We start from the raw sequence: 25,205 nt of genomic DNA, 5'->3' as shown, positions 1-25,205 counted from the left end.
GTGTCTTCTGAACGTCGGATACAGTGGTACCTCGGGTTGCAGACGCTTCGGGTTACGTGTTTTCAGGTTCACTGTTTGCGCAGAAGACGCGTCAAATCATGTCACGCAGCGCTGCAGGTTACAAACACTGCGGGTTGCGGACGTGCCTCCGTCACGGATTACGTCTGCAACCCAAGGTTCCACTGTAGTTGTTTATTTCCTTGACATCTGAGGAGAGGGCGTTCCACAGGGCGGGCGCCACCACTGAGAAGGCCCTGTGCCTCGTTCCCTGTAACTTGCCTTCTCGCAGTGAGGGAACCACCAGAAGGCCCTCGGAGCTGGACCTAGTGTCCAGGCTGAACAATGGGGGTGGAGACGCTCCTTCAGGTCTACTGGGCCTTTGAGGTCGTTTAGTGCTTTAAAGGTGAGCACCAGCACTTTGAATTGTGCTCGGAAACGTCCTGGGAGCCAATGTAGGTCTTTCAGGACCGGTGTTGTGGGGTCTCGGCGGCCGCTCCCAGTCACTCCTTACAGAGTGAGGCTTGTTGCTCTTCCCCTGGGGGCCCCTGACTGCTCATCTTTCCCCGCAGCTGGGACATTGGACCTGCCCACATCATTTCCTTCTCCACCGAGGTCTACTTCTTCTTGAAATATGGACAGCAGCTCGTGGCAGAGCAATTTCAGTGGCTGGAGAAGGACCTGCAGGTGAGGAGCAGACCTCGGTTTTTTTGGAGGGGTGAGGTGGGAAGGGGGAAAGTGGCAGCTTGCCTCTGGGAGGGTTGGCGTCTCCCACTCACTGCTGACGGCTACCTTTACCTCTCCGGCAGGAGGCGAACCAGCCTGAACGGCGAAAGGAACGCCCCTGGATCATCACCATGGGGCACAGGCCCATGTACTGCTCCAACAATGACCAGGATGACTGTACGCTGTACGAGAGCATTGTAAGTGAGAGGAAGGAACCATAGATGTAGAATGGACACCAGGGGTCATCTAGTCCAACCCCAGGCAATGCAAGAATCCCTGGCAGATGGCTACGCAACTTCTGCTAACACTGTCCAACCAAGGAGAGTCCTTTCCACCTTCTGAGGGACTCCTTTCCACTGTCAAACAGCTCTTACCGCCAGGAACTTCTTCCTAAAGTTTAATGCGAATCTTCTTGCTTGTCATTTGAACCCGTTGGTTCGAGTCCTACCCTCTGGAGCAGCAGAATACAAGCTGACTCCCTCTTCCTTGTGACAGCCCTTCAGATCTTCTTCTTTGGTGATCCCTTATAGCTGAGTACGATTGTCTTCCATAAACACGGTCTTAACAATGAGTCCATAAGTGGCTGTGGAGGCCAATTCTGGATCCACACGTCCTTCCACAGTGGGGACATTGGTTTCCGGGCAGGAGTTGATCACAGTGTGGATTTTCCAAGCATGCTTTCCTCTTAGCACGTTTCTCCCTTGCATCTTGAGTTCGAGTGTCTTCAAAGCCCATGACACCTTTGGTAAAGGTGGTGTAGTGGTTAAGAGTGGTGGACTCATAATCTGGTGAACCACATGCAGCCGCTGAGTGACCTTGGGCCAGTCACACTTCTCTGAAGTCTTCTCAGCCTCATTCACCTCACAGAGTGTTTGTTGTGGGGAAGAAGGGAAAGGAGAATGTTAGCCGCTTTGAGACTCCTTCGGGTAGTGATAAAGCGGGATATCAAATCCAAACTCTTAGAATCATAGAATCATAGAATCATAGAGTTGGAAGAGACCACAAGGGCCATCGAGTCCAACCCCCTGCCAAGCAGGAAACACCATCAGAGCACTCCTGACATATGGTTGTCAAGCCTCTGCTTAAAGACCTCCAAAGTAGGAGACTCCACCACACTCCTTGGCAGCAAATTCCACTGTCAAACAGCTCTTACTGTCAGGAAGTTCTTCCTAATGTTTAGGTGGAATCTTCTTTCTTGTAGTTTGGATCCATTGCTCCGTGTCCGCTTCTCTGGAGCAGCAGAAAACAACCTTTCTCCCTCCTCTAGGTGACATCCTTTTATATATTTGAACATGGCTATCATATCACCCCTTAACCTCCTCTTCTCCAGGCTAAACATGCCCAGCTCCCTTAGCCGTTCCTCATAAGGCATCGTTTCCAGGCCTTTGACCATTTTGGTTGCCCTCCTCTGGACATGTTCCAGTTTGTCAGTGTCCTTCTTCTAAAGGCTGTTCTCCAATTGGAGCATTCGCAAGCCAGTGTTTCCCAGTTGTCTGTATTTATGCTACATTTGCCTTGGGAAAGTCTTTAAACCTCTTTTGTTGACCACCAACATTACGCTTCCCGTTTTTAAGTCTGGAATAGAGTAGCTGCTTTGGAAGAAGATAATCAGGCATCTGCACAACACGACCAGTCCAACCAAGTTGATGTTGAAGAATCATTGCTTCAAAACTGGTGATCTTGGTTTCTTCCAGTACACTGATATTAGTTTGCCTGTCTTCCCAAGTGATGTGTAAATATTTTCGGAGACACCGTTGATGGAATCTTTCGAGGAGTTGGCCTCCTCTTCTCCAGGCTAAACATACCCAGCTCCTTCAACCGTTCCTGGTTTGGTTTCCAGACCCTTGATCATCCCGGTCACCCTCCTCTGCAAACCTTCCAGCTTGTCAATATCCTCCTTAAACAGGGGGGTTTATGCCATGTCCCATAGGCTGTACCGATTCACAGAGCATACAGTGTAGAAAAAGGGCTTTTCATGCTTGGCACAACTAATTCCATTTGACCCAGATACTAGGAAAAGGCAGGAGGCTGTGGAAGGAAGACCTGGCTTGAGAGCAGTACATGTGAAAAGGATCTAGGAGTCTTGGTTGACCACAAACTTGACAGGAGCCAACAGTGTGACGCGGCAGCTAAAAAAGCCAATGCAATTCTGGGCTGCATCAATAGGAGTATAGCATCTAGATCAAGGGAAGTAATAGTGCCACTGTATTCTGCTCTGGTCAGACCTCACCTGGAGTACTGTGTCCAGTTCTGGGCACCACAGTTCAAGAAGGACACTGACAAACTGGAACGTGTCCAGAGGAGGGCAACCAAAATGGTCAAAGGCCTGGAAACAATGCCTTATGAGGAACGGCTAAGGGAGCTGGGCATGTTTAGCTTGGAGAAGAGGAGGTTAAGGGGTGATATGATAGCCATGTTAAAATATATAGAAGGATGTCACATAGAGGAGGGAGAAAGGTTGTTTTCTGCTGCTCTAGAGAAGCGGACATGGAGCAATGGATCCAAACTACAAGAAAGAAGATTCCACCTAAACATTAGGAAGAACTTCCTGACAGTAAGAGCTGTTTGACAGTGGAATTTGCTGCCAAGGAGTGTGGTGGAGTCTCCTCCTTTGGAGGTCTTTAAGCAGAGGCTTGACAACCATATGTCAGGAGTGCTCTGATGGTGTTTCCCGCTTGGCAGGGGGTTGGACTCGATGGCCCTTGTGGTCTCTTCCAACTCTAGGATTCTATGATTCTATTCTATGATTCTATGAAGGAAGCCCCTTCCGCTCCTAAAATTTTACTAGGCATTAGTTCCCACACTGCCAAGCATATCTTTGCCACCGTGAGGGCTAGAAATTTGTTTTTTGGCTTATTAAAATGAGAGCTCAGATTTTTTGGAAGATGGGTTCTCCGCTCAGTACCACATCCTGTCTTCTGCAGAACTGAGGTGGGGATGTATTCTACTAGTAGTAGTAGTAGTAGTAGTAGTAATAATAATAATAATAATAATAATAATAATAATAATAATAATTTTTATTTATACCCCGCCCTCCCCAGCCAGAGCTGGGCTCAGGACGGCTAACACCAATAAAATCCCAGTAAAAACATAATAGAGGGGAAAGAAAAAGAAAAAAAACCCAATTTAAAATACAGGTTAAAATGCAATTTAAAATCCAGCCTCATTTTAAAAGTAGCTGATAAATCAAGACCATAAGGGGAGGGAAACATAAGGGTCAGACTGAGTCCAAACCAAAGGCCAGGCGGAACAACTCTGTCTTGCAGGCCCTGCAGAAAGATGTCAAGTCCCGCTGGGCCCTGGTCTCTTGTGACAGAGCGTTCCACCAAGTCGGGGCCAGTACTGAAAAGGCCCTGGCCCTAGTTGAGACCAATCTAACCACCTTGCGATCTGGGACCTCCAAAATGTTATTTGTGGACCTTAAGGTCCTCTGCGGGGCAGACCAGGAGAGGCGGTCCTGTAGGTACGAGAGTCCTAGGCTGCATAGAGCTTTAAAGGTCAAAACTAGCACCTTAAACCTGACCCTGTACTCCACTGGGAGCCAGTGCAGCTGGTAAAGCACTGGGTGAATGTGGTCTCGCGGCAAGGACCCCGTAAGGAGCCTCACCGCAGCATTCTGCACCCGCTGGAGTTTCTGGGCCAGCTTCAAGGGCAGCCCCACGTAGAGCAAGTTACAATAATCAAGCAATTATTATACAATAATCCCTAAGAACCTGGATTCCTAAGAGCCTAGTGGATCAGGCCAGTAGCCCATCTAGTTCCCATAGGGGAATGCCTGTGGGAAACCAGCGAGGAGAACGTGAACACGAGAGTGACTCTCCCCTCCTGGGGTTGCCAGAAACAGGCGTTCAGATGCGTTGCTGTCTCAGATTGTGGAGGACGGACCATAGCCATTGTGGTAGGAGCCACTGAAAGCGTTCTCCTCCATGAATTTGTCTTATGCAGTGGCGTAGCGTGGGGGGTGCCAGGGGTGCCGGCCGCACCGGGCGCAACATTTTGGGGGGGGGCGTTTGGCCGGCCCCCCTCGAGGAAGCGGGAACCTCTCCCTTCGCAAGACGAAAGCCCATAGGGAAATCTCCGGGACAGCGGGGAAGCGCAGCGCGTCTTCCCCACTGTCCTCGGACCTCCTCCGAAGGCTGGCAGTGGGGCGGAAAGCCCTTCTCCCCGCGCCAGCCTTCGGAAGGCTGCTCCGAAGGCTGGCGGTGGCACGGAAAGCCCTTCTCCCCGCGCCAGCCTTCGGAAGGCTCCTCCGAAGGCTGGTGGTGGGGCGGAAAGCCCTTCTCCCCGCGCCAGCCTTCGGAAGGCTGCTCCAAAGCCTGGCGGTGGGGCGGAGAGACCTTCTCCCCGCGCCAGCCTTCGGGTGGCTGTCCTGAAGACTTGTGGTGGGAGCAGTGGCGTAGCGTGGGGGGTGCAGGGGGGGCCTGCCGCACCTGGCGCAACATCTGGGGGGGGGCGCGGAAGAGACTCGAGTGCTAAAATCCACAGGTTAGGGGGCGCAAATTACTTGCCTTGCCCCGGGTGCTGAGACCCCACGCTACGCCACTGGTCTTATCCCTCTTTTAAAGCTGCCTAGGTTGGTGGCCATTGCTGCCTCCTGTGGCAGGGAGTTCCACAGTGTTATAGGGGGAAAAACTGCTCCCTTATGGGGTATTCCAGGGCCTGTATAGAGTCCTTAAGTGGGTTACCTATCGGTAGGAGAAAATAACAGAGGCCAGCCAGAGTATGTTGAGTAGCAAAGCGGCTAATAAGCCTGGTCTTTATTCAAGGAACTGTTGCAACAGGGTCCCCACTCACTCCCCCCCCCCTGCAAAAAACATACATACAGTGGTACCTCAGGTTACATACGCTTCAGGTTACATACACTTCAGGTTACAGACTCCGCTAACCCAGAAATAGTGCTTCAGGTTAAGAACTTTGCTTCAGGTTGAGAACAGAAATCGTGTTCCGGCGGCGCGGCAGCAGCGGGAGGCCACATTAAGCTAAAGTGGTGCTTCAGGTTAAGAACAGTTTCAGGTTAAGAACGGACCTCCAGAACGAATTAAATACTTAACCCAAGGTACCACTGTACATCACAGAAGAAGGCAGTCTACCTGATAATGGTCACTGATTGCATTACATGGGCACCCTGGCCATTCTTTTGTGAGGGTAAATACTTTAGTTCCTGAATCCAGGTCACAGGCTCACCCTGTTCATACACAAATACTCCCTTAAGACAGGATTTGCAAGCAAAAAGACAATGGGAAGACTTTCCCCATTTGCCTCCCTTCTTGCAGAGGAATATCTGATGTCATTGGGAGAGTCAAAATGGCTTCAGGATTGCTCTCCTGTGCTAGTTGAGACATGTGGTTCATATATTTAGATAGGTGTTCATTTATGAATATTTATTCTATATTTGAGACCTTAAAATTTTTATAACAGCAGTTTTAACTACGCGCTGCGTGAAGAAGGGCTTTCTTTCATCTGCCCTGAATCTCCCAACATCCAGCTTCGTTAGTGTTATGAGAGAGGGGGGCAAAGCTTTCTCTATCCGCTTTCTCCAGGACATGCATAATTTTTTAAATTTCTGTTGTTTCGCCTCTGACTCGCCTTTTCTCTAAACTAAAAAGTCCCAAACATTGCAACCTTCTTTCACAGGGGAGTCTTGAGTAAGTAGTAGTAGTAGTAGTAGTAGTAATAATAATAATAATAATAATAATAATAATAATAATAATAATAATTTTTATTTATACCCCGCCCTCCCCAGCCAGAGCTGGGCTCAGGACGGCTAACACCAATAAAATCCCAGTAAAAACATAATAGAGGGGAAAGAAAAAGAAAAAAAACCCAATTTAAAATACAGGTTAAAATGCAATTTAAAATCCAGCCTCATTTTAAAAGTAGCTGATAAATCAAGACCATAAGGGGAGGGAAACATAAGGGTCAGACTGAGTCCAAACCAAAGGCCAGGCGGAACAACTCTGTCTTGCAGGCCCTGCAGAAAGATGTCAAGTCCCGCTGGGCCCTGGTCTCTTGTGACAGAGCGTTCCACCAAGTCGGGGCCAGTACTGAAAAGGCCCTGGCCCTAGTTGAGACCAATCTAACCACCTTGCGATCTGGGACCTCCAAAATGTTATTTGTGGACCTTAAGGTCCTCTGCGGGGCAGACCAGGAGAGGCGGTCCTGTAGGTACGAGAGTCCTAGGCTGCATAGAGCTTTAAAGGTCAAAACTAGCACCTTAAACCTGACCCTGTACTCCACTGGGAGCCAGTGCAGCTGGTAAAGCACTGGGTGAATGTGGTCTCGCGGCAAGGACCCCGTAAGGAGCCTCACCGCAGCATTCTGCACCCGCTGGAGTTTCTGGGCCAGCTTCAAGGGCAGCCCCACGTAGAGCAAGTTACAATAATCAAGCAATTATTATACAATAATCCCTAAGAACCTGGATTCCTAAGAGCCTAGTGGATCAGGCCAGTAGCCCATCTAGTTCCCATAGGGGAATGCCTGTGGGAAACCAGCGAGGAGAACGTGAACACGAGAGTGACTCTCCCCTCCTGGGGTTGCCAGAAACAGGCGTTCAGATGCGTTGCTGTCTCAGATTGTGGAGGACGGACCATAGCCATTGTGGTAGGAGCCACTGAAAGCGTTCTCCTCCATGAATTTGTCTTATGCAGTGGCGTAGCGTGGGGGGTGCCAGGGGTGCCGGCCGCACCGGGCGCAACATTTTGGGGGGGGGCGTTTGGCCGGCCCCCCTCGAGGAAGCGGGAACCTCTCCCTTCGCAAGACGAAAGCCCATAGGGAAATCTCCGGGACAGCGGGGAAGCGCAGCGCGTCTTCCCCACTGTCCTCGGACCTCCTCCGAAGGCTGGCAGTGGGGCGGAAAGCCCTTCTCCCCGCGCCAGCCTTCGGAAGGCTGCTCCGAAGGCTGGCGGTGGCACGGAAAGCCCTTCTCCCCGCGCCAGCCTTCGGAAGGCTCCTCCGAAGGCTGGTGGTGGGGCGGAAAGCCCTTCTCCCCGCGCCAGCCTTCGGAAGGCTGCTCCAAAGCCTGGCGGTGGGGCGGAGAGACCTTCTCCCCGCGCCAGCCTTCGGGTGGCTGTCCTGAAGACTTGTGGTGGGAGCAGTGGCGTAGCGTGGGGGGTGCAGGGGGGGCCTGCCGCACCTGGCGCAACATCTGGGGGGGGGCGCGGAAGAGACTCGAGTGCTAAAATCCACAGGTTAGGGGGCGCAAATTACTTGCCTTGCCCCGGGTGCTGAGACCCCACGCTACGCCACTGGTCTTATCCCTCTTTTAAAGCTGCCTAGGTTGGTGGCCATTGCTGCCTCCTGTGGCAGGGAGTTCCACAGTGTTATAGGGGGAAAAACTGCTCCCTTATGGGGTATTCCAGGGCCTGTATAGAGTCCTTAAGTGGGTTACCTATCGGTAGGAGAAAATAACAGAGGCCAGCCAGAGTATGTTGAGTAGCAAAGCGGCTAATAAGCCTGGTCTTTATTCAAGGAACTGTTGCAACAGGGTCCCCACTCACTCCCCCCCCCCTGCAAAAAACATACATACAGTGGTACCTCAGGTTACATACGCTTCAGGTTACATACACTTCAGGTTACAGACTCCGCTAACCCAGAAATAGTGCTTCAGGTTAAGAACTTTGCTTCAGGTTGAGAACAGAAATCGTGTTCCGGCGGCGCGGCAGCAGCGGGAGGCCACATTAAGCTAAAGTGGTGCTTCAGGTTAAGAACAGTTTCAGGTTAAGAACGGACCTCCAGAACGAATTAAATACTTAACCCAAGGTACCACTGTACATCACAGAAGAAGGCAGTCTACCTGATAATGGTCACTGATTGCATTACATGGGCACCCTGGCCATTCTTTTGTGAGGGTAAATACTTTAGTTCCTGAATCCAGGTCACAGGCTCACCCTGTTCATACACAAATACTCCCTTAAGACAGGATTTGCAAGCAAAAAGACAATGGGAAGACTTTCCCCATTTGCCTCCCTTCTTGCAGAGGAATATCTGATGTCATTGGGAGAGTCAAAATGGCTTCAGGATTGCTCTCCTGTGCTAGTTGAGACATGTGGTTCATATATTTAGATAGGTGTTCATTTATGAATATTTATTCTATATTTGAGACCTTAAAATTTTTATAACAGCAGTTTTAACTACGCGCTGCGTGAAGAAGGGCTTTCTTTCATCTGCCCTGAATCTCCCAACATCCAGCTTCGTTAGTGTTATGAGAGAGGGGGGCAAAGCTTTCTCTATCCGCTTTCTCCAGGACATGCATAATTTTTTAAATTTCTGTTGTTTCGCCTCTGACTCGCCTTTTCTCTAAACTAAAAAGTCCCAAACATTGCAACCTTCTTTCACAGGGGAGTCTTGAGTAAGTAGTAGTAGTAGTAGTAGTAGTAATAATAATAATAATAATAATAATAATAATAATAATAATAATAATAATTTATTATTTATACCCCGCCCATCTGGCTGAGTTTCCCCAGCCACCCTGGGCGGCTCCCAATCAAGTATTAAAAACAACACAGCGCTAAATATTAAAAACTTTCCTGAACAGGGCTGTCTTCAGATGTCTTTTAAAGATAGGATAGCTACTTATTTACTTGACATCTGAAGGGAGGGTGTTCCACAGGGTGGGCGCCACCACCAAGAAGGCCCTGTGTCTGGTTCCCTGTAACCTTACTTCTCACAGCGAGGGAACCGCCAGAAGGCCCTCGGCGCTGGATCTCAGTGTCCGGGCAGAACGATGGGGGTAGTGGGCTGGCATGGATTAATCTGTTCTCTCTCTCTCTCTCTCTTTCCCTCTCTCCTTTCCCCCCACCTCAACTTCCCAGATCCGCCGAGGCCTTGACCCACAGCAGTTTGGCTTGGAGGACCTGTTCTACAAATACGGTAGGTATTTTCCTCCGCCTTCTCTGCCCGCACCTCCATTCTGGCTATCAGATCTGTGGAGATTATTATGCATTAAACCAAAGCTAGCATAAATCAGCCCCGAAGAACTCCAACAGTGACACAGACCTCTGTCTTCTCACGGGAGACAATATTAACTTTTATAGCTTAAAGTTCTCTTCTCCAAACAGCCAGGCTCATGATAGTGTGATCCTGGAAGAACGTGGAGGGGAACTTCTCTGACAAACTGGTGCAACAAAGAAGGGCAAAGGGCACAACCAAACAATAAAATAAAATTGAGACGATTAAACGGTAAAATAAAATTGGCACAAGCCCCGAAGCATACTCTTTTGCAACTGAATGATGCGGCTTTATTATGTACAAAAATAGAGGGCTCCCCTCACATTATAAAAAGTGTTTTTATAATTTAAACTGTTTATCGCCTTCTACACAGATTAGAATTAACGTTATTTTGCATGTATTGCCTAAGGACCAGCTCCTGGTCTAGGGTGGTATAGTTCATGATTATTATTATTTTATAGTTTTTATTAAGTTTTTCTAATTTACATTTCAAGATAATCATTCAGACAACCTTAAATCAATGGCTTCTCTTCTTTTCTTTCCATGGTTCATTTTGCATACTCTACATCCCTGCATATTTTACGTGAACTAAGCCATTCCATTGGTACACCATCAAAACATATTTATACTGCTTATCTTAATGCTGCCAGTGTTTTTAAATGTACACAACTTTCACCCAAATAATCAGGAAACATTTTCCAGTCTTCTTTAAATGTATATTCTTCTATATGTTAAATCTCCGAGGTGTGCCTATTCCACCAATTTAAGTTGCCATTCTTCCTTGTTTGGGACCTCGCTCATTTTCTTTTTGGGGCTTGCAAAACACGAGCTCCGGTAGTAGCATACGTAATGATTATGTATGATTTGCATACATAAACTTTTTTGACACCTGGGAATTTCTGACTAAATTATCCCCAACAAAAAGGACTCTGGCTTTTTTGGAAAGGTACTTTCAAACGCGGGACGCAGGTGGCGCTGTGGGTTAAACCACAGAGCCTAGAACTTGCCAGTCAGAAGGTTGGCAGTTTGAATCCCCGCAACGGGGTGAGCTCCTATTGCTCGGTCCCTGCTCCTGCCAACCTAGCAGTTCAAAAGCACCTCGAAGTGCAAGTAGATAAATAGGTACCACTCCGGCGGGAAGGTAAATGGCGTTTCCATGCACTGCTCTGGTTCACCAGAAGTGGCTTAGTACCCGGAAGCTGTACGCCGGCTCCCTCGGCCAGTAAAGCGAGATGAGCACCGCAACCCCAGAGTCGGTCACGACTGGACCTAACGGTCAAGGGTCCCTGTCAGGGAACTGCCATCAGAGGCACGGGAGAAGGAGAGGGTCTCGGATTCTGCAGGGGAAGGTCCTAGCACTAGAGGGAGACTTAGCCGGGAAGAGGGGGAAGAGAATGAGTGTAACACCAGGGATCCAAGAGAGCAACGGGACAGGGAGGTGCAGGGGCTCCAGGACTCTTCGTTGGAAGTTAGTGAGGAGAGCCCAAGCACCCCGCTGCCCACGCCCACCCTGCGCAGGAGACTCCCGCGTAGTGAGAGGCGGAAACGATTGGGCGTCAAATAACTCTTATGTTGGCAGCGCTTTAAGAAACGCCCACAGACAGATTCTACGAGTGACTAAGGGCAGCCACGCTGAGATGGGCTGTGGAGTCCGGAGGGTTTAACCAGGCAATCCGATGCTCAAACGGAGCAGGATTACGCACGAGTAACTCCCAACCATTACAGTCCCTTTACCTTTACCTTACTTTCAAACATTTTCCCCCAATTCATTGTATATCATTTCCCAATATTCTTTTCCCCGTTTACAAGTCCACCACATATGATAAAACATACCCTCTACCTCATTATTAATCTATATGATGTTGCATGTTGAAGAATTTAATAGTAAATACATAAATACAATGGAGCCGGCGACTTTGGGGGAGCAGAGGTTGGCGCATGGGCTTCTCTGTCTGTCTGGCACCAGCTGCTGTTCTCTGCCTTGGCAAAGTGTCCTCTTTTCCTCCCTCCAGGGGTTGACCTGGAGCTGTGGGCCCACGAACACTCCTACGAGAGGCTGTGGCCGGTCTACGACTACAAGGTGATTCCAGGCTTGGCAAAGGGGCAGCGTCCTGTTCAGAAGCAGAGAAGGGCACCCGAGACCTGGGATAAGGGGGAGAGTCCTTATCCCACAGCAGAATCTCCGCGGTGGGAGATTCGGAGACCTTGTTGGGTTGGAATCTGTCAAATCTGGCTCTCTGCCATGCCTGCTTCAGTGGCTGGGAGCAGCGAGCATCATCCCAGATCAAGCACCCCCAAACTTGGCCCTCCAGGTGTTTTGGGACTACAACTCCCATCATCCCTAGCTAACGTGGATGATGGGAATTGTAGTCCCAAAGCACCTGGAGTTTGGGGGTGCCCGTCTCAGAGTTTTGCCAGCCAATCCCGAGCCACATGATCTCCTTTTGCAAAAGGGTCCCCTGCTCCGTGGAACTGCCCATCCTCAGGCAACTGGCCTTGAAGGGGCTGCTGGCATTCCACAGACTTGCCAGCAGGAATTTCACCACTGCTAAAGAGTCATGCTCTTCTTACTTGAACGAGCCCAATCTGATCTGGGAAGCTAAGCAGGGTCAGGCCTGGTTAGTGCTTGGATGGGAGACAGTGTGGGAATACGGGCTGCAGGACCTGGGAGACCAGAGTTACTTTGGCCCAGTCATGGCCTCTCAGCCTAACCCACCTTGCAGGGTCATTCTGGAGATTAAATGAGGAAGGGGAAAGGACCAGGCCCACCGCCTTGAGCTTCTTGGAGAAAAAGGTGGGATATATAGGAAAAACAGTAAATTTAAAGTACAGTGGTGCCTCGCAAGACGAAATTAATCCGTTCCGTGAGTCTCTTCGTCTTGCGGTTTTTTCGTCTTGCGAAGCACGACTATTAGCGGCTTAGCGGCTATTAATGGCTTAGCGGCTTTAAGAAAAAGGAAACAAACTCGCAAGACGTTTCGTCTTGCGAAGCAAGCCCATAGGGAAATTCGTCTTGCGGAACGACTCAAAAAACGGAAAACTCTTTCGTCTTTCGCGTTTTTCGTCTTGCAAGGCATTCGTCTTGCGGGGCACCACTGTACTGGAATGCTATCCCCAGGGAAGTTTGCCTGGTGCCTTAATCACACACCTTTAGGCACCCGGCAAAAACGTTCCTTTTTAACCAGGCCTTTGCTTGATCTGATCCTATACCATGGGTAGGCGAACTAAGGCCCAGGGGCCGGATCCGGCCCAATCGGCTTCTCAATCCGGCCCACGGACGGTCCGGGAATTAGCATGTTTTTACATGAGTAGAATGTGTCCTTTTATTTAAAATGCCTCTCTGGGTTATTTGTGGGGCATAGGAATTCGTTCATTCGCCCCCATATAGTCCAACCCCCTGCAAGGTCTGAGGGACAGTGGACCGGCCCCCTGCTGGAAAAGTTTGCTGACCCCTGTCCTGTACCCTTTTAAAATGTGTCTCTTTTCCGGGGTGTGTGTGTGCGTTTTATTGGGTTGTTGTTTTTATTCTGATTATGTATCTTGTGATCTTTTCTGTGAACCACCGTGAGACCTCCGGGTATAGGGCGGTATATAAACAATAATAATAATAATAAAGTAAATGAATAATCCTCCTCATCTCTCTTTCTCCTTCAGGTTTGCAATGGCAGCACCGAGGCCCCTTACACCAACCCTTGTGCCCCTGTTCATATTATCACTGGATCAGCTGTAAGTGTGAGGTTTTGGGTAGATGGGCAGACTTACCGTATTTTTCACTCCATAAGGCGCACCGGACCATAAGGCGCACCTAGTTTTTAGGAGGGGGGGGAGAATCAAGGAAAAAAATCTTTTTTTAAAAAAGCCCAAGCTTCCCCCGACCCCAGCCCCCAGAACAGTTCCGGGAGTGGCGGCAAGGTTGTGAAGCCTTTGGAGTGCAGCGCGAGTTCCTGGCTTGCTCTCCTGGCTTCAGCAAAAGGAACCCGAAGCCTTTGGAGCGCAGTGCGAGGTCTCACTGCGCTCCGAAGGCTTCAGGCGGCTATCCCTGAAGCCTGGAGAGCGAGGGGGTCAGTGCTCACCAACCCCTCTCTCTCTCTCCAGGCTTCAGCGAAAGCAACGCGTAGCCTCTGGAGCGCGGAGGAAGCGCTCCCTCTGTGCTTTGGAGGCTTCGCGTTGATATCGCTGAAGCCAAGGAGCCTGCATTCGCTCCATAGGACGCACACACATTTCCCCTTCGTTTTTGGAGGGGAAAAAGTGCGTCCTATAGAGCGAAAAATATGGTAGTTTTAAGTGGTGGCTTATGAGCTAATTACACCGTCCCTCTGAATATAGAGTTCCTCACATATCAGGCTGTTTTGCCCATCTAGCCTAGTGTTAGGGTGCTGTCATCGGCTCCCGGCTGGCTGCCCAGGGAAGTATAAGACAAGGAAGAGTTTCTTATGGTCCTTCCTTTTTCAGTCTTTACAGAGAGGCTGTAGAACCCAGCCTCTTGGATAATAATAATAATTTATTATTTATACCCCGCCCATGTGGCTGGGCTTCCCCGGCCACTCTGGGTGGCTTCCAAAAGAATATTAAAATACTATAATACATCAAACATTAAAAGCTTCCCGAAACAGGGCTGCCTTCAGATGTCTTCTAAAAGCCTGGTAGTTGTTGTTCTAACAGAACAACAGATGTCTTCTAAAAGCCTGGTAGTTGACATCTGGTGGGAGGGTGTTCCACAGGGAAGGCGCCACCACCGAGAAGGCCCTGTGCCTGGTTCCCTGTAACCTCACTTCTCGTGGGGAGGGAACCACCAGAAGGCCCTCAGAGCTGGACCTCAGTGTCTGGGCAGAACAATGGGGGTGGAGACGCTCCTTCAGGTATACTGGACCGAGGCCGTTTAGGGCTTTCAAGGTCAGCACCAACACTTTGAATTGTGCTCGGAAACGTACTGGGAGCCAATGTAGGTCTTTCAAGACCGGTGTTATGTGGTCTCTGCGGCTGCTCCCAGTCACCAGTCTATCTGCCGCGTTCTGGATTAGTTGTAGTTTCCGGGCTTTGTCCCAAGTGAATCTCCACTCTGCCCCATCTCTTCCCCATTTGTCATTCTCTTCGTCTCCTCTATAGGTGCTGCTATGTGCTCCCTGTCTTTGATCTCTCTGTTCTCCTACTTTTAAGGCTCGCCAGGTTCTGGGAGATGGAGGTTCTGGCATCCTTTCCGGTGATAAAGTGCCAGCCAGGTGTTGCTCTGGCTCTCCCACAATTCCCCAGCTTCCCCCCTAATCTGCCTCTGAGCTGCGACCTCCCGCAAACCCCTGTTGTAAATCGATACCGTCTTCCTCTTCCTCCTCCCTGGAAGGGTCAGGATGGAGAAGCGGTTCTCCGCCACTCCTCCTCTGCCCAGTCCCTGACGCCTAGGGCAAAACATAATATGAGTCTGCTAATATGATCAGGCCATTGGTCCATCTTGTGCATCATCCCAGGACCAACGAGATGCATCAATGGGAAATCAGGGAGCACAACATAAGTACGAAAGCACTCTCCCCTCCTGTGGTTCCCAGCCACTGGTATTCAGAAACATTGCTGCCCCAGGCTGTGGAGACAAGAGTATAGCCATTGTGACTAATAGCCACCGATAGCCCTCTGAATTTGTCTCATCCTCTTTTAAAGCCATCCCAGTTGGTGGCCATCGCTGCCTCCTGTGGCAAGGAGTTCCGTGGTTTAACACTGCATTGCATGAAGAAGTAATTTATCCTTAATTCCTTGAGGTCCATAAACAGCAACACCCTAGAGGTCCCGGGCCCTAAGGAAGTCAGATTAGCCTCAACCAGAGCCAGGGCCTTTTCAACACTGGCTCCGGCCTGGTGGAACGCTCTGTCTCCTGAGACCAGGGCCCTGCAGGATCTGATTTCTTTCCACAGGGCCTTTGGCTTGGAATCAACTTGGAATCAACGTACTGGGAGCCAATGTAGGTCTTTCAAGACCGGTGTTATGTGGCCTCAGCAGCCGCTCCCAGTCACCAGTCTAGCTGCCGCATTTTGTATTAGCGCTGTAGAAAACTCCTCCAAGCTGCCCGGCCTTTGAGCCTCTTCCTTCCTCACCCCACCAGGGCTGCAGAGAGCAACATGACCCCTTTGTCCCCGACCCACGAGAATGGAGTGCCGTGCGGATTGAGGATTATGGCTACACCCACATGCAGATCATGAACAGGACTCACGTTTGGCTGGAACAAGTGTCGGACGACCAGGTAGGCAGCGCTTAAGTCCTGCAGAAGAGCAACGCTGAATGCAGGGGTTTCCAGTGCAGTTCAGCTGCGCTCCGAGGCCTGCCATGGCCTCAGGAACCATTCATGCCCACTGGATCCCCGATGAGAAGCAGCCTTGGGGCCCCGATCCCATTCCCCTGCTCCAGACACAAAAAATGGTTCAAGAAATGTTTAACATTTACTAATTGGAACCCCCAGATGTGTCCGACCCCTGCGTTGTTTCCAGTATCATATTGAGAGCCAGGGTGGCCTAATGGTTATAGTGATGGATTGGCTATGATCTGGGAGGACGTGGGTTGAGCTGTGTGTTAAACCACAGAGCCTAGGGCTTGCCGATCAGAAGGTCGGTGGTTTGAATCCCCGCAATGACAGGGTGAGCTCCCGTTGTTCGGTCCCTGCTCCTGCCAACCTAGCGGTTCGAAAGCACGTCAAAGTGCAAGCAGATAAATAGGTACCACTCCGGTGGGAAGGTAAACGGCGTTTCCGTGCGCTGCTCTGGTTCGCCAGAAGTGGCTTAGTCATGCTGGCCACATGACCCGGAAGCTGTACGCCGGCTCCCTTGGCCAATAAAGCGAGATGAGCGCCGCAACCCCAGAGTTGGTCACGACTGGACCTAATGGTCAGGGGTCCCTTTACCTTTATGACCTGGGAGGCCAGGGATCAAATCATTAGGTGACCCTGAGCCAGTCACTGTCTCTTAACCGAACCTAGGCTGAAATGGAGAGGAAGAGAACCATGTGCAAGAAAAGGTGGTACATAAAGGTAGCAGCAAGCAATAATAATAATAATAATGTTTCTGCAAAGCCCTATACAGTGGTGCCCCGCAGGACGAATGCCTCGCAAGACGGAAAACTCGCTAGACGAAAGAGTTTTCCGTTTTGGAGGTGCTTTGCAAAACGAATTTCCTATGGGCTTGCTTCGCAAGACGACAATGTCTTGCGAGTTCCTGCTGGTTTTTTCCCCTCCCCCCTTTTTCTAAGCCGCTAAGCCGCTTATCAGCTGATCCGATCAGCAGATAAGCCGCTAAAAGCCGCTAAAAGCGCTAATCCGTCAATGGGCTTGCTTCGCAAGACGAAAAAACTGCTAGATGAAGAGAATCACAGAACGGGTTCGTCTTGCGAGGCACCACTGTATTTGAACCAGGTGTGCAAACTGCAGCCAAGTTGTACAGTGGTACCTTGGGATAAGTACTTAATTCGTTCCGGAGGTCTGTTCTTAACCTGAAACTGTTCTTAACCTGAACAGTTTAGCTAATGGGGCCTCCTGCTGCCGCTGGAGCACAATTTCTGTTCTCATCCTGAAGCAAAGTTCTTAACCTGAAGCACTATTTCTGGGTTAGCGGAGTGCGTAACCTGAAGCGGAGTGTGTAACCTGAAGCTTTTCCTGGAGGGACCCTAACCCCAAAGACCACACACTCTCACTCTCTCCCTTTTTGCTTTTCAGAGTGGGAAAGTCGTGGACGGGATTTGGCTGATCAAAGAACTGCACGGCCCTGAAGCCTGGCACTAGCAAGCCCTTGGTGCCCTCCGTGTTCCCTTCCTGGCCTAGATGGCGTCTGGGGCCTTGGCCTTGTGACAACCAGCTTTCAACGCAGGAAGAAGAGGAAGCCACCAGAGCCATCTCCCCTATGAGTCCCAGAAGCAGTAAGAACACCAGACGATCACGGCAAGGGGATCAGGCCAACGGGCCATCTATTCCAGCACCCTCTTCCTGCAGCGGTCAAGTTTCCCTCCAAGATTCCCTCCAATCGCAAGAGCACTGTCTCCCTTCCTGTGGCTCCCAGCAACTAGTATTCAGAAAAGTTGCTGCCTCCAGCTGCGAAGGCAGAGCGCAGACACCATCGTCATCGATAGCCCTCATTTTCGTCGGCTCACCCCATTAGGTTCTCCTGTTATGAAAAGTAGCATTTTCTCTTTTGGATTTGAGCTCAGGAAGGTCACCAAGGCAGCCGTGGGTGGCAGGGCAGGCCATTATAAGGGGCGAAGCTTTATTTTTGCAAATCTCTCCAGTGCAGGGTCTTAAAATTATGCTGTGGGGTGTGAGGAATTCAAATCTGCTATGATTTTTGTGACTGGACAACGTTCAGCCTGTTTAATCTACGTTGGATGAAGAAGCACATAAACTGCTTTAGGAAAAGCAAAGAATTTAAATTTTACCTTCTGAAAATAACCATAATAATAATAATAGAAAATTAATATATAACGTAACTGCAAGTACTTGGAAATCATTTTTAATGATTGCTATGCAATTCTGCACACAATCTGCTTACCAAGCAACACTAAAAAGGGTAAAGGGGCCCCTGACCATTAGGTCCAGTCGTGACCGACTCTGGGGTTGCGGCGCTCATCTCGCTTTATTGGCCGAGGGAGCCAGCGTACAGCTTCCGGGTCATGTGGCCAGCATGACTAAACCGCTTCTGGCGAACCAGAGCAGCGCACGGAAACACTGTTAACCTTCCCTCCGGAGCGGTCCCTATTTATCTACTTGCACTTTGACGTGCTTTTGAACTGCTAGGTTGGCAGGAGTCCAAGCAACACTAAATAGTATTAATTAAACCAAAATACATTTGGAGTTCCCAAGCCTGTTCGGGGAGACGGGGGCATTTCGCAGGTCCCCAGCTGGCTCCAGCCACCGGCCGGCAGCCGGGCGAACTCCGGTTCTCAGAACAGTATCAATCAGCGACTCAAGCCTCGGAAACCTTTAGAGATTGAGTACGCTCTAATCAGCAGAGTCAATAACTCTTCACAATGGAAGTGGCTGACAGAGGCATATGTAAGCATATTTACAGGCGTTTATTCAGCATCAGGACAAAAGAAAAACATGTCTGTTCCCAGCAAGCTGCGCTGGAATGTAAACAGACATGTGACATACAACAGCTCCACACATCTGTTTAGGTGAAACAGGAACATCATAATCCTAACAAAGCCTCGTTACAACTTTTTAGCACTCCTCGTTTTTGGAAGTTGAAAAATGCAATCCGCCCTACTGTGGGCAGGATCCTGCCTTGATGTCTTTCCTGCCCTCTCTTCATTCTCCTCTTCAGCAACCACAACCTGGGATTTTTTCTCCCTTCTTTGGTGCAGTCTTTTCCTTCGCTTGCTCCTCAGCCAACCGCTCTTCCTCTCTGGAAGCACAAGACCTGAGGCAGGTGTTTGATTCGCATCTCTACTCAGAACATGACCGAGCGGAAAGTGAAAGGAAGTCTTGTCACAACACAGATTTGCAGGTGAAATTAATATTATTAAAAGGCCGGTTGGGAATGACGTGCAGCCGCAAGCTTTTTGAAAGACTTCAGAGCCATGGGAATTGCTGTCATCTGCGCAATAATCTGGTGTGAATTGTGTTTTCCTGTATCACAGGACAGAGACAATCTCGTTTTCCCCCCACGAGAAAGAAATTACTTGAATAAAAGTTTGAAAAAAGGGAAGCCCAGAATACGACAGTTCTTTTTTAAATTCAGCAACCAGAAACAGTTGCTTGTATGGACCCTTGGGGTCCCTTCCAACTCTACAGTTCTTTGATTCTATAACTACCTGCTCAAGCCAAGATATACTGAAACCTAAGAAGACACATCGGTCACCTCTAAAAAGATGGCACACAGGATGTTCAAAGAAGGCACAAACTAGCCTGTATCAGTGCATTTTACCACAGTTTTGACATCATCGTCATAATTTATTATTTGTACCCCGCCCATCTGGTTGGGTTTCCCCAGCCACTCTGGGCGGCTTCCAACAGAAGATTAAAAATACATTAAAACATCAGTCATTAAAAGCTTCCCTAAACAGGGCTGCCTTCAGATGTCTTCTAAAAGTCTGGTAGTTGTTGTTCTCTTTGACATCTGGTGGGAGGGCGTTCCACAGGACGGGTGCCACCACCAAGAAGGCCCTCTGCCTGGTTCCCTGTAACTTGGCTTCTCACAGGGACGGAACTGCCAGAAGGCCCTTGGAGCTGGACCTCAGTGTCTGGGCAGAACGATGGGGGTGGAGACGCTCCTTCAGGTATACTGGACCAAGGCTGTTTAGGGCTTTCAAGGTCAGCACCAACACTTTGAATTGTGCTCAGAAATGTACTGGGAGCCAGTGTAGGTCTTTCAAGACCGGTGTTATGTGGTCTCGGCGGCCGCTCCCAGTCCCCAGTCTAGCTGCCACATTCTGGATTAGTTGCAGTTTCCGGGTCACCTTCAGAGGGAGCCCCACGTAGAGCGCATGGCAGTAGTCCAAGCAAGAGGTAACCAGAGCATGCACCACTCTGGTGAGACAGTCTGCGGGCAGGGAGGGTCTCATCCTGCGTACCAGATGGAGCTGATAAACAGCTGCCCTGGCCACTGAATTGACTTGCACCTCCATGGACAGCTGTGAGTCCAAAATGACTCCCAGGCTGCGCACCTGCTCCTTCAGGGGCACAGTTGCCCCATTCAGGACCAGGGAGTCCTCCACACCTGCCCACCTCATCCCCCCAAAAGACTACTTTTGTCTTGTCAGGATTCAACCTCAATCCGTTAGCTGCTATCCATCCTCCAACTGCCTCCAGGCACTCACACAGGACCTTCACAAAGTTGTAGCAGTGAAAATCTGGATTTAGAAAGCGTGGGTCTCAGCGGTTTCCCCCTTGCTGCTCCTTCCGTAGCCTGCAGCTTAGCTCTAAATCGGAACAAGCCCAGCTGCTGTTTGCTCTGATCATGAGCGGATTTTTTGCTGGAAGTGTGGATCAGCCCTAAGACACACACACAATACAGTCTTGAAGGCATTCTAGATTTGCAGTGTTGGTAAAAAGCAAATATTTTTTTTTTGGGGGGGGGCTTCCTGCCTTCAAATGGCCTCCCCCTGGATTTACTGCAGCCAGTGGGGCATGAGAAGGGGAGACGAAGAGGACGGGGTGGGGAGCAATGGCCTGGTCCCTTGGGGGGGCTGGAGTATTATTATTATTATTTTAAAAATTATTGGTTTTTCACAATTTTTATAAACACAGACAATACACAATTCAAACAAACAAACACATAAACAAACATGCATAATTTCAAATCCTTTTTTCTTAAACCTTCCTTCACCGACTTCTCCGTACCTCCCCTTTCTGCATCCTAATTTCCAATTTTTTTTCAGCAAATCCTCCCCCTTAATTTTATCAAATTTTCCCTTGTTCTTTTCTTTTACTTAGTCTTTTACAGCTGTAATCCCCTTTTTTCCTAAAACCTCAACATTTTAGCATTCATTAATTTTACAATATTTCTTAAGATAAATTTTAAATTTCTTCCAATCTTCTTCTGCCGTCTCTTTCCCCTGGTCTCGGGGCTGGAGTATTTTTAGCCGGGTAGGTGACACCATCTGTTTGACGCTTCCTCCAAGTGGCACCAGCAGCCTTAAATCTCTAGTTTTTCTTAATATTTAGATACAGTACCAGCTGCTGGGATTCAGGCCGAGGAATAGGGAGAGACGTGGCTCAGATTTTAAATGCAGCTGGCTGCACGGCCAGGCCCCTGGCTTTCGTTGCTGCTGCTGCTATTGACAATTGCCCTCCCTTCACTCTTAAGGTCCCTGGGCAGGTTGCAACCTTAAAATACCAAGATTAAAAACAGTTTTAGACACCATGCAGAAGTAAGGCGGGTGCTGAAAGCATACGCCTCAAGTGTCAAAAACTAGGGCAAAGAGGTTTGTCTTCAGCCTTTGCTGGAAGCCGTATAATGAAGGGCCCAATGGGCACTTTGTGGGGAGGGAGGGCCACAGCTTAGGGGCCACCACGGAGAAAGCCCTCTCCCCATGGGCCACACCCTAAGTTTCTGGGGGTGGAGGAACCACTGAGAGGGCCCCCTCAGCCCATCTCAGCACCCGAGAGGGTATTGATGAGGCAGAACAATGCCCTGAGGGCCACAGGTAAGCGGTAGAACATCTACGTACTATGGATGCAGAAGGTTCCAGGATCAAGACTAGGGATGATCATTTAATTCATTTATGAACTGCTTGCTATGGGGCATTCCGAAGCGATTTACCACCTAATAACCTTTATAAAGCAAAATAAAAAAAATTCCTTCCAGTAGCACCTTAAAGACCAACTAAGTTAGTTCTTGGTATGAGCTTTCGTGTGCATGCACACTTCTTCAGATACACTGAAACAGAAGTTGCCAGATCCTTCTATATAGTGAGAAGGTGGGGAGGGGTATTACTCAGAAGGGTGGTGGGAATGGGAGATTGGCAGATAGCTGAGATGAGCCTGTTGACGACTCTTAACGACTGTAACAGGTCTTACAGGAAAAGGCAAGGGGTGAGAAGGTGAAAAATGGCTTAGTCATGTATAATGAGATAAGAATCCAATGTCTTTGTTAAGACCAGGTCTCTCCATGGTTTTAAGTTTGGTAATGAGTTGCAATTCAGCAGCTTCTCTTTCCAGTCTATTTCTGAAATTCCTTTGTAGTAAAACAGCTACTTTGAGATCTTGTATAGAATGTCCTGGGAGATTGAAGTGTTCTCCTACTGGTTTCTCTGTTTTGTGATTCTTGATGTCAGATTTATGTCCGTTTATTCTTTGGCGTAAGGTTTGGCCTGTTTGTCCAATATAGAGAGCTGAAGGACACTGTTGGCATTTGATGGCATACACATTTTATAAAGCAGTTACATATATAAAAACAATGGTGCGTATAAAAACAATTAAAAAGCCAATTATAGATATAAAACCATCTTACAACAATAGCACAAACGCAATGACCAATTCAGTTTCAAAACAAGATACCAGCTGAGGTGATGATTTTAGAAGGCTGGAAGAGGAATGTCTTTCACAGGTTCTAAAAAGACAACAGAGAAGGTGTGTGTCTGACATGCAGTGGGAGGGAGTTCCAAAGGTGCCACCACACTAAAGGCCCTGAACCCGACCTCATGCGGAAGGCACCTGAGCAGATGGGATCTGCAGGACACCCTCTCCAGCGCGATGCCGGGGTGTGCTGGGTACGTACAGGATAAGGCAATGTTTTAGGTATCCTGGTCTCAATTTGCCTAGGGAATGCCCCCAACCCTGAAATTCAACATAGCTGTCAACTGTCCCTTATTTGGCAGGAAACTCCCTTATCCCAGTGCTGTTTCCCGCTGCTGTCCCTTATGGATGATGTCCCTTAAATTTCCCAGGTTTCATGCTCGCCCGGCTTGGGAGGGAAGCAGCGGCTTGGGGTCCTCCGCCGCGAGAGAGCGCGCGCACACAAGCTGCCACGTCTCCGTCTCTCCCTTTCCCCCCTCGGGCGCGTTGTGAAAGATGGGTGGTGGCGGGCAGGCAGGCAGCCCCTCTCTTGTGAGACTTCCACCGCACTCCCAGAGGAAGCCGGAGGCGGCTGAGGAGGCAGTCTGAGGGAGGAGGAAGAGGAGGGGATGGGGAGGGACGCAGAAGGGCGGTGCTTCAGGGCTGCCACGGTGCCGCAACTGCCTCATGCCGGGCTGGCGGGCGGCGTGGGTGAGAGTCTCCCTCCCTCTCTCTCGGGCGGGGAAGAGCCGATGGAACTCCTTGCTCCAAGACGACGGCAGCCCCAAAGTGCTGCTTAGCACCCCCTCCAACCAGTGCAGCATCTTAATGTAGTGATTTCCCCCTCTGCACCCCTTTCATAACTCTATTTTTATAAATCATTTGCCCATCCATTTTTTTTTACTACAAGTTTTCTGTCAATGTATGTAACTCTTGACAATAGCTTTTCAACTAAATTATAGATCAAGGGAAGTAATAGTGCCACTGTATTCTGCTCTGGTCAGACCTCACCTGGAGTCCTGTGTACAGTTCTGGGCACCACAGTTCAAGAAGGACACTGACAAACTGGAACGTGTCCAGAGGAGGGCAACCAAAATGGTCAAAGGCCTGGAAACGATGCCTTATGAGGAACGGCTAAGGGAGCTGGGCATGTTTAGCCTGGAGAAGAGGAGGTTAAGGGGTGATATGATAGCCATGTTCAAATATATAAAAGGATGTCACATAGAGGAGGGAGAAAGGTTGTTTTCTGCTGCTCCAGAGAAGCGGACACGGAGCAATGGATCCAAACTACAAGAAAGAAGATTCCACCTAAACATTAGGAAGAACTTCCTGACAGTAAGAGCTGTTTGACAGTGGAATTTGCTGCCAAGGAGTGTGTTGGAGTCTCCTTCTTTGGAGGTCTTTAAGCAGAGGCTTGACAACCATATGTCAGGAGTGCTCTGATGGTGTTTCCTGCTTGGCAGGGGGTTGGACTCCATGGCCCTTGTGGTCTCTTCCAACTCTATGATTCTATGATTCTATAAGCTTTCCCCATTCTTGATGAAAGAGGTCCTCTTCCTGGTTTCTAATTCTGCCTGTAAGCTTTGCCATCTCGACGTCGTTCATCAGTTTTGTCTGCCATTCTTCTTTCTTGGGAGTTGTAGACCCTTAGGATCATCTAGTCCAACCCCCTGCAAAACACAGTCAGTGGCAGCCAAAGCAGCATGGCTCTGTGAGTGGCGGATTTCTGTATAAGCCAAGCCAAAATCCCTTATTTTGGCTGCTGATCCCTTATTTTCGAGGCTGCTGGTCCCTTATTTTCAAATCTGTAAGTTGACAGCTATGCCCTGAAAGTTTGGAGAGACGCTGCCAGTCAGTGTAGACAATACTGAACTAGATGGAACAGCTGCCTACATTCCTCTATTTGGCTTTTGCTGCACTGCCCACGAGGGGGCAGCCTTGCTCTGCAACGGAGTCCCAAACTTAGGAGGACTGAACAGGACTTTAAATTTCCACGTTTATCTTACAAATTAACATGCCACGCTCATTTCATCCTCCCACCCAAAAAACAGCTCTGGGTTCGTTTAATTGCAAAACAGGACTTATTTGCGGAAAGGTTTGGGCTAGGCCCTGGCCTAGAACCCTGGAGAGACAAGGGTTCGAATCCTAATAATAATAATAATAATAATAATAATAATAATAATAAACAACAAATAATTTATTATTTGTACCCCGCCCATCTGGCTGGGTTTCCCCAGCCACTCTGGGCGGCTTCCAACAAAGATGAAAAACACACTAAAATGTCACATATTAAAACCTTCCCTGAACAGGGCTGCCTTCAGATGTCTTCTGAATGTCAGGTAGTTGTTTATCGCTTTGACATCTGGTGGGAGGGTGTTCCACAGGGCGGGCGCCACCACCGAGAAGGCCCTCTTCCTGGTTCCCTGTAACTTGGCCTCTCACAGGGAGGGAACCGCCAGAACGCCCTCGGAGCTGGACCTCAGTGTCTGGGTAGAATGATGGGGTTGGGGACGATGGGGGTGGAGACGCTCCATGCAGCCAGGACGCTTGCTGCGGGTAACCTCTCTCCTGAGGC

General features: G+C 49.4%; 1 protein-coding gene across 3 annotated transcripts in view; it reads left to right on the top strand.

The window, feature by feature from the left end:
• The window catches only part of ACP7 (acid phosphatase 7, tartrate resistant (putative)), a 37,511-nt gene extending 18,171 nt beyond the window's left edge, over positions 1-19,340 (top strand). For all 3 annotated transcript variants that reach the window (XM_082231239.1, XM_082231238.1, XM_082231237.1), the window contains exons 8-14: positions 570-684; positions 807-920; positions 9,534-9,591; positions 11,682-11,749; positions 13,324-13,395; positions 15,758-15,895; positions 17,357-19,340. In XM_082231239.1, the coding sequence (XP_082087365.1) occupies positions 570-684; positions 807-920; positions 9,534-9,591; positions 11,682-11,749; positions 13,324-13,395; positions 15,758-15,895; positions 17,357-17,422 (631 nt within the window). In that variant the 3' untranslated portion in view covers positions 17,423-19,340. The remainder of the gene's footprint in view (positions 1-569; positions 685-806; positions 921-9,533; positions 9,592-11,681; positions 11,750-13,323; positions 13,396-15,757; positions 15,896-17,356) is intronic.
• Positions 19,341-25,205: the final 5,865 nt, after the last annotated feature.

The sequence above is a fragment of the Podarcis vaucheri genome, assembly GCF_965113315.1.
Source record: "Podarcis vaucheri genome assembly, chromosome: 7".
Taxonomy (NCBI): domain Eukaryota; kingdom Metazoa; phylum Chordata; class Lepidosauria; order Squamata; family Lacertidae; genus Podarcis; species Podarcis vaucheri.
The sequence above is the reverse complement of the archived record's forward strand: the minus strand, read 5'-3'. Positions and strand labels throughout refer to the sequence as shown.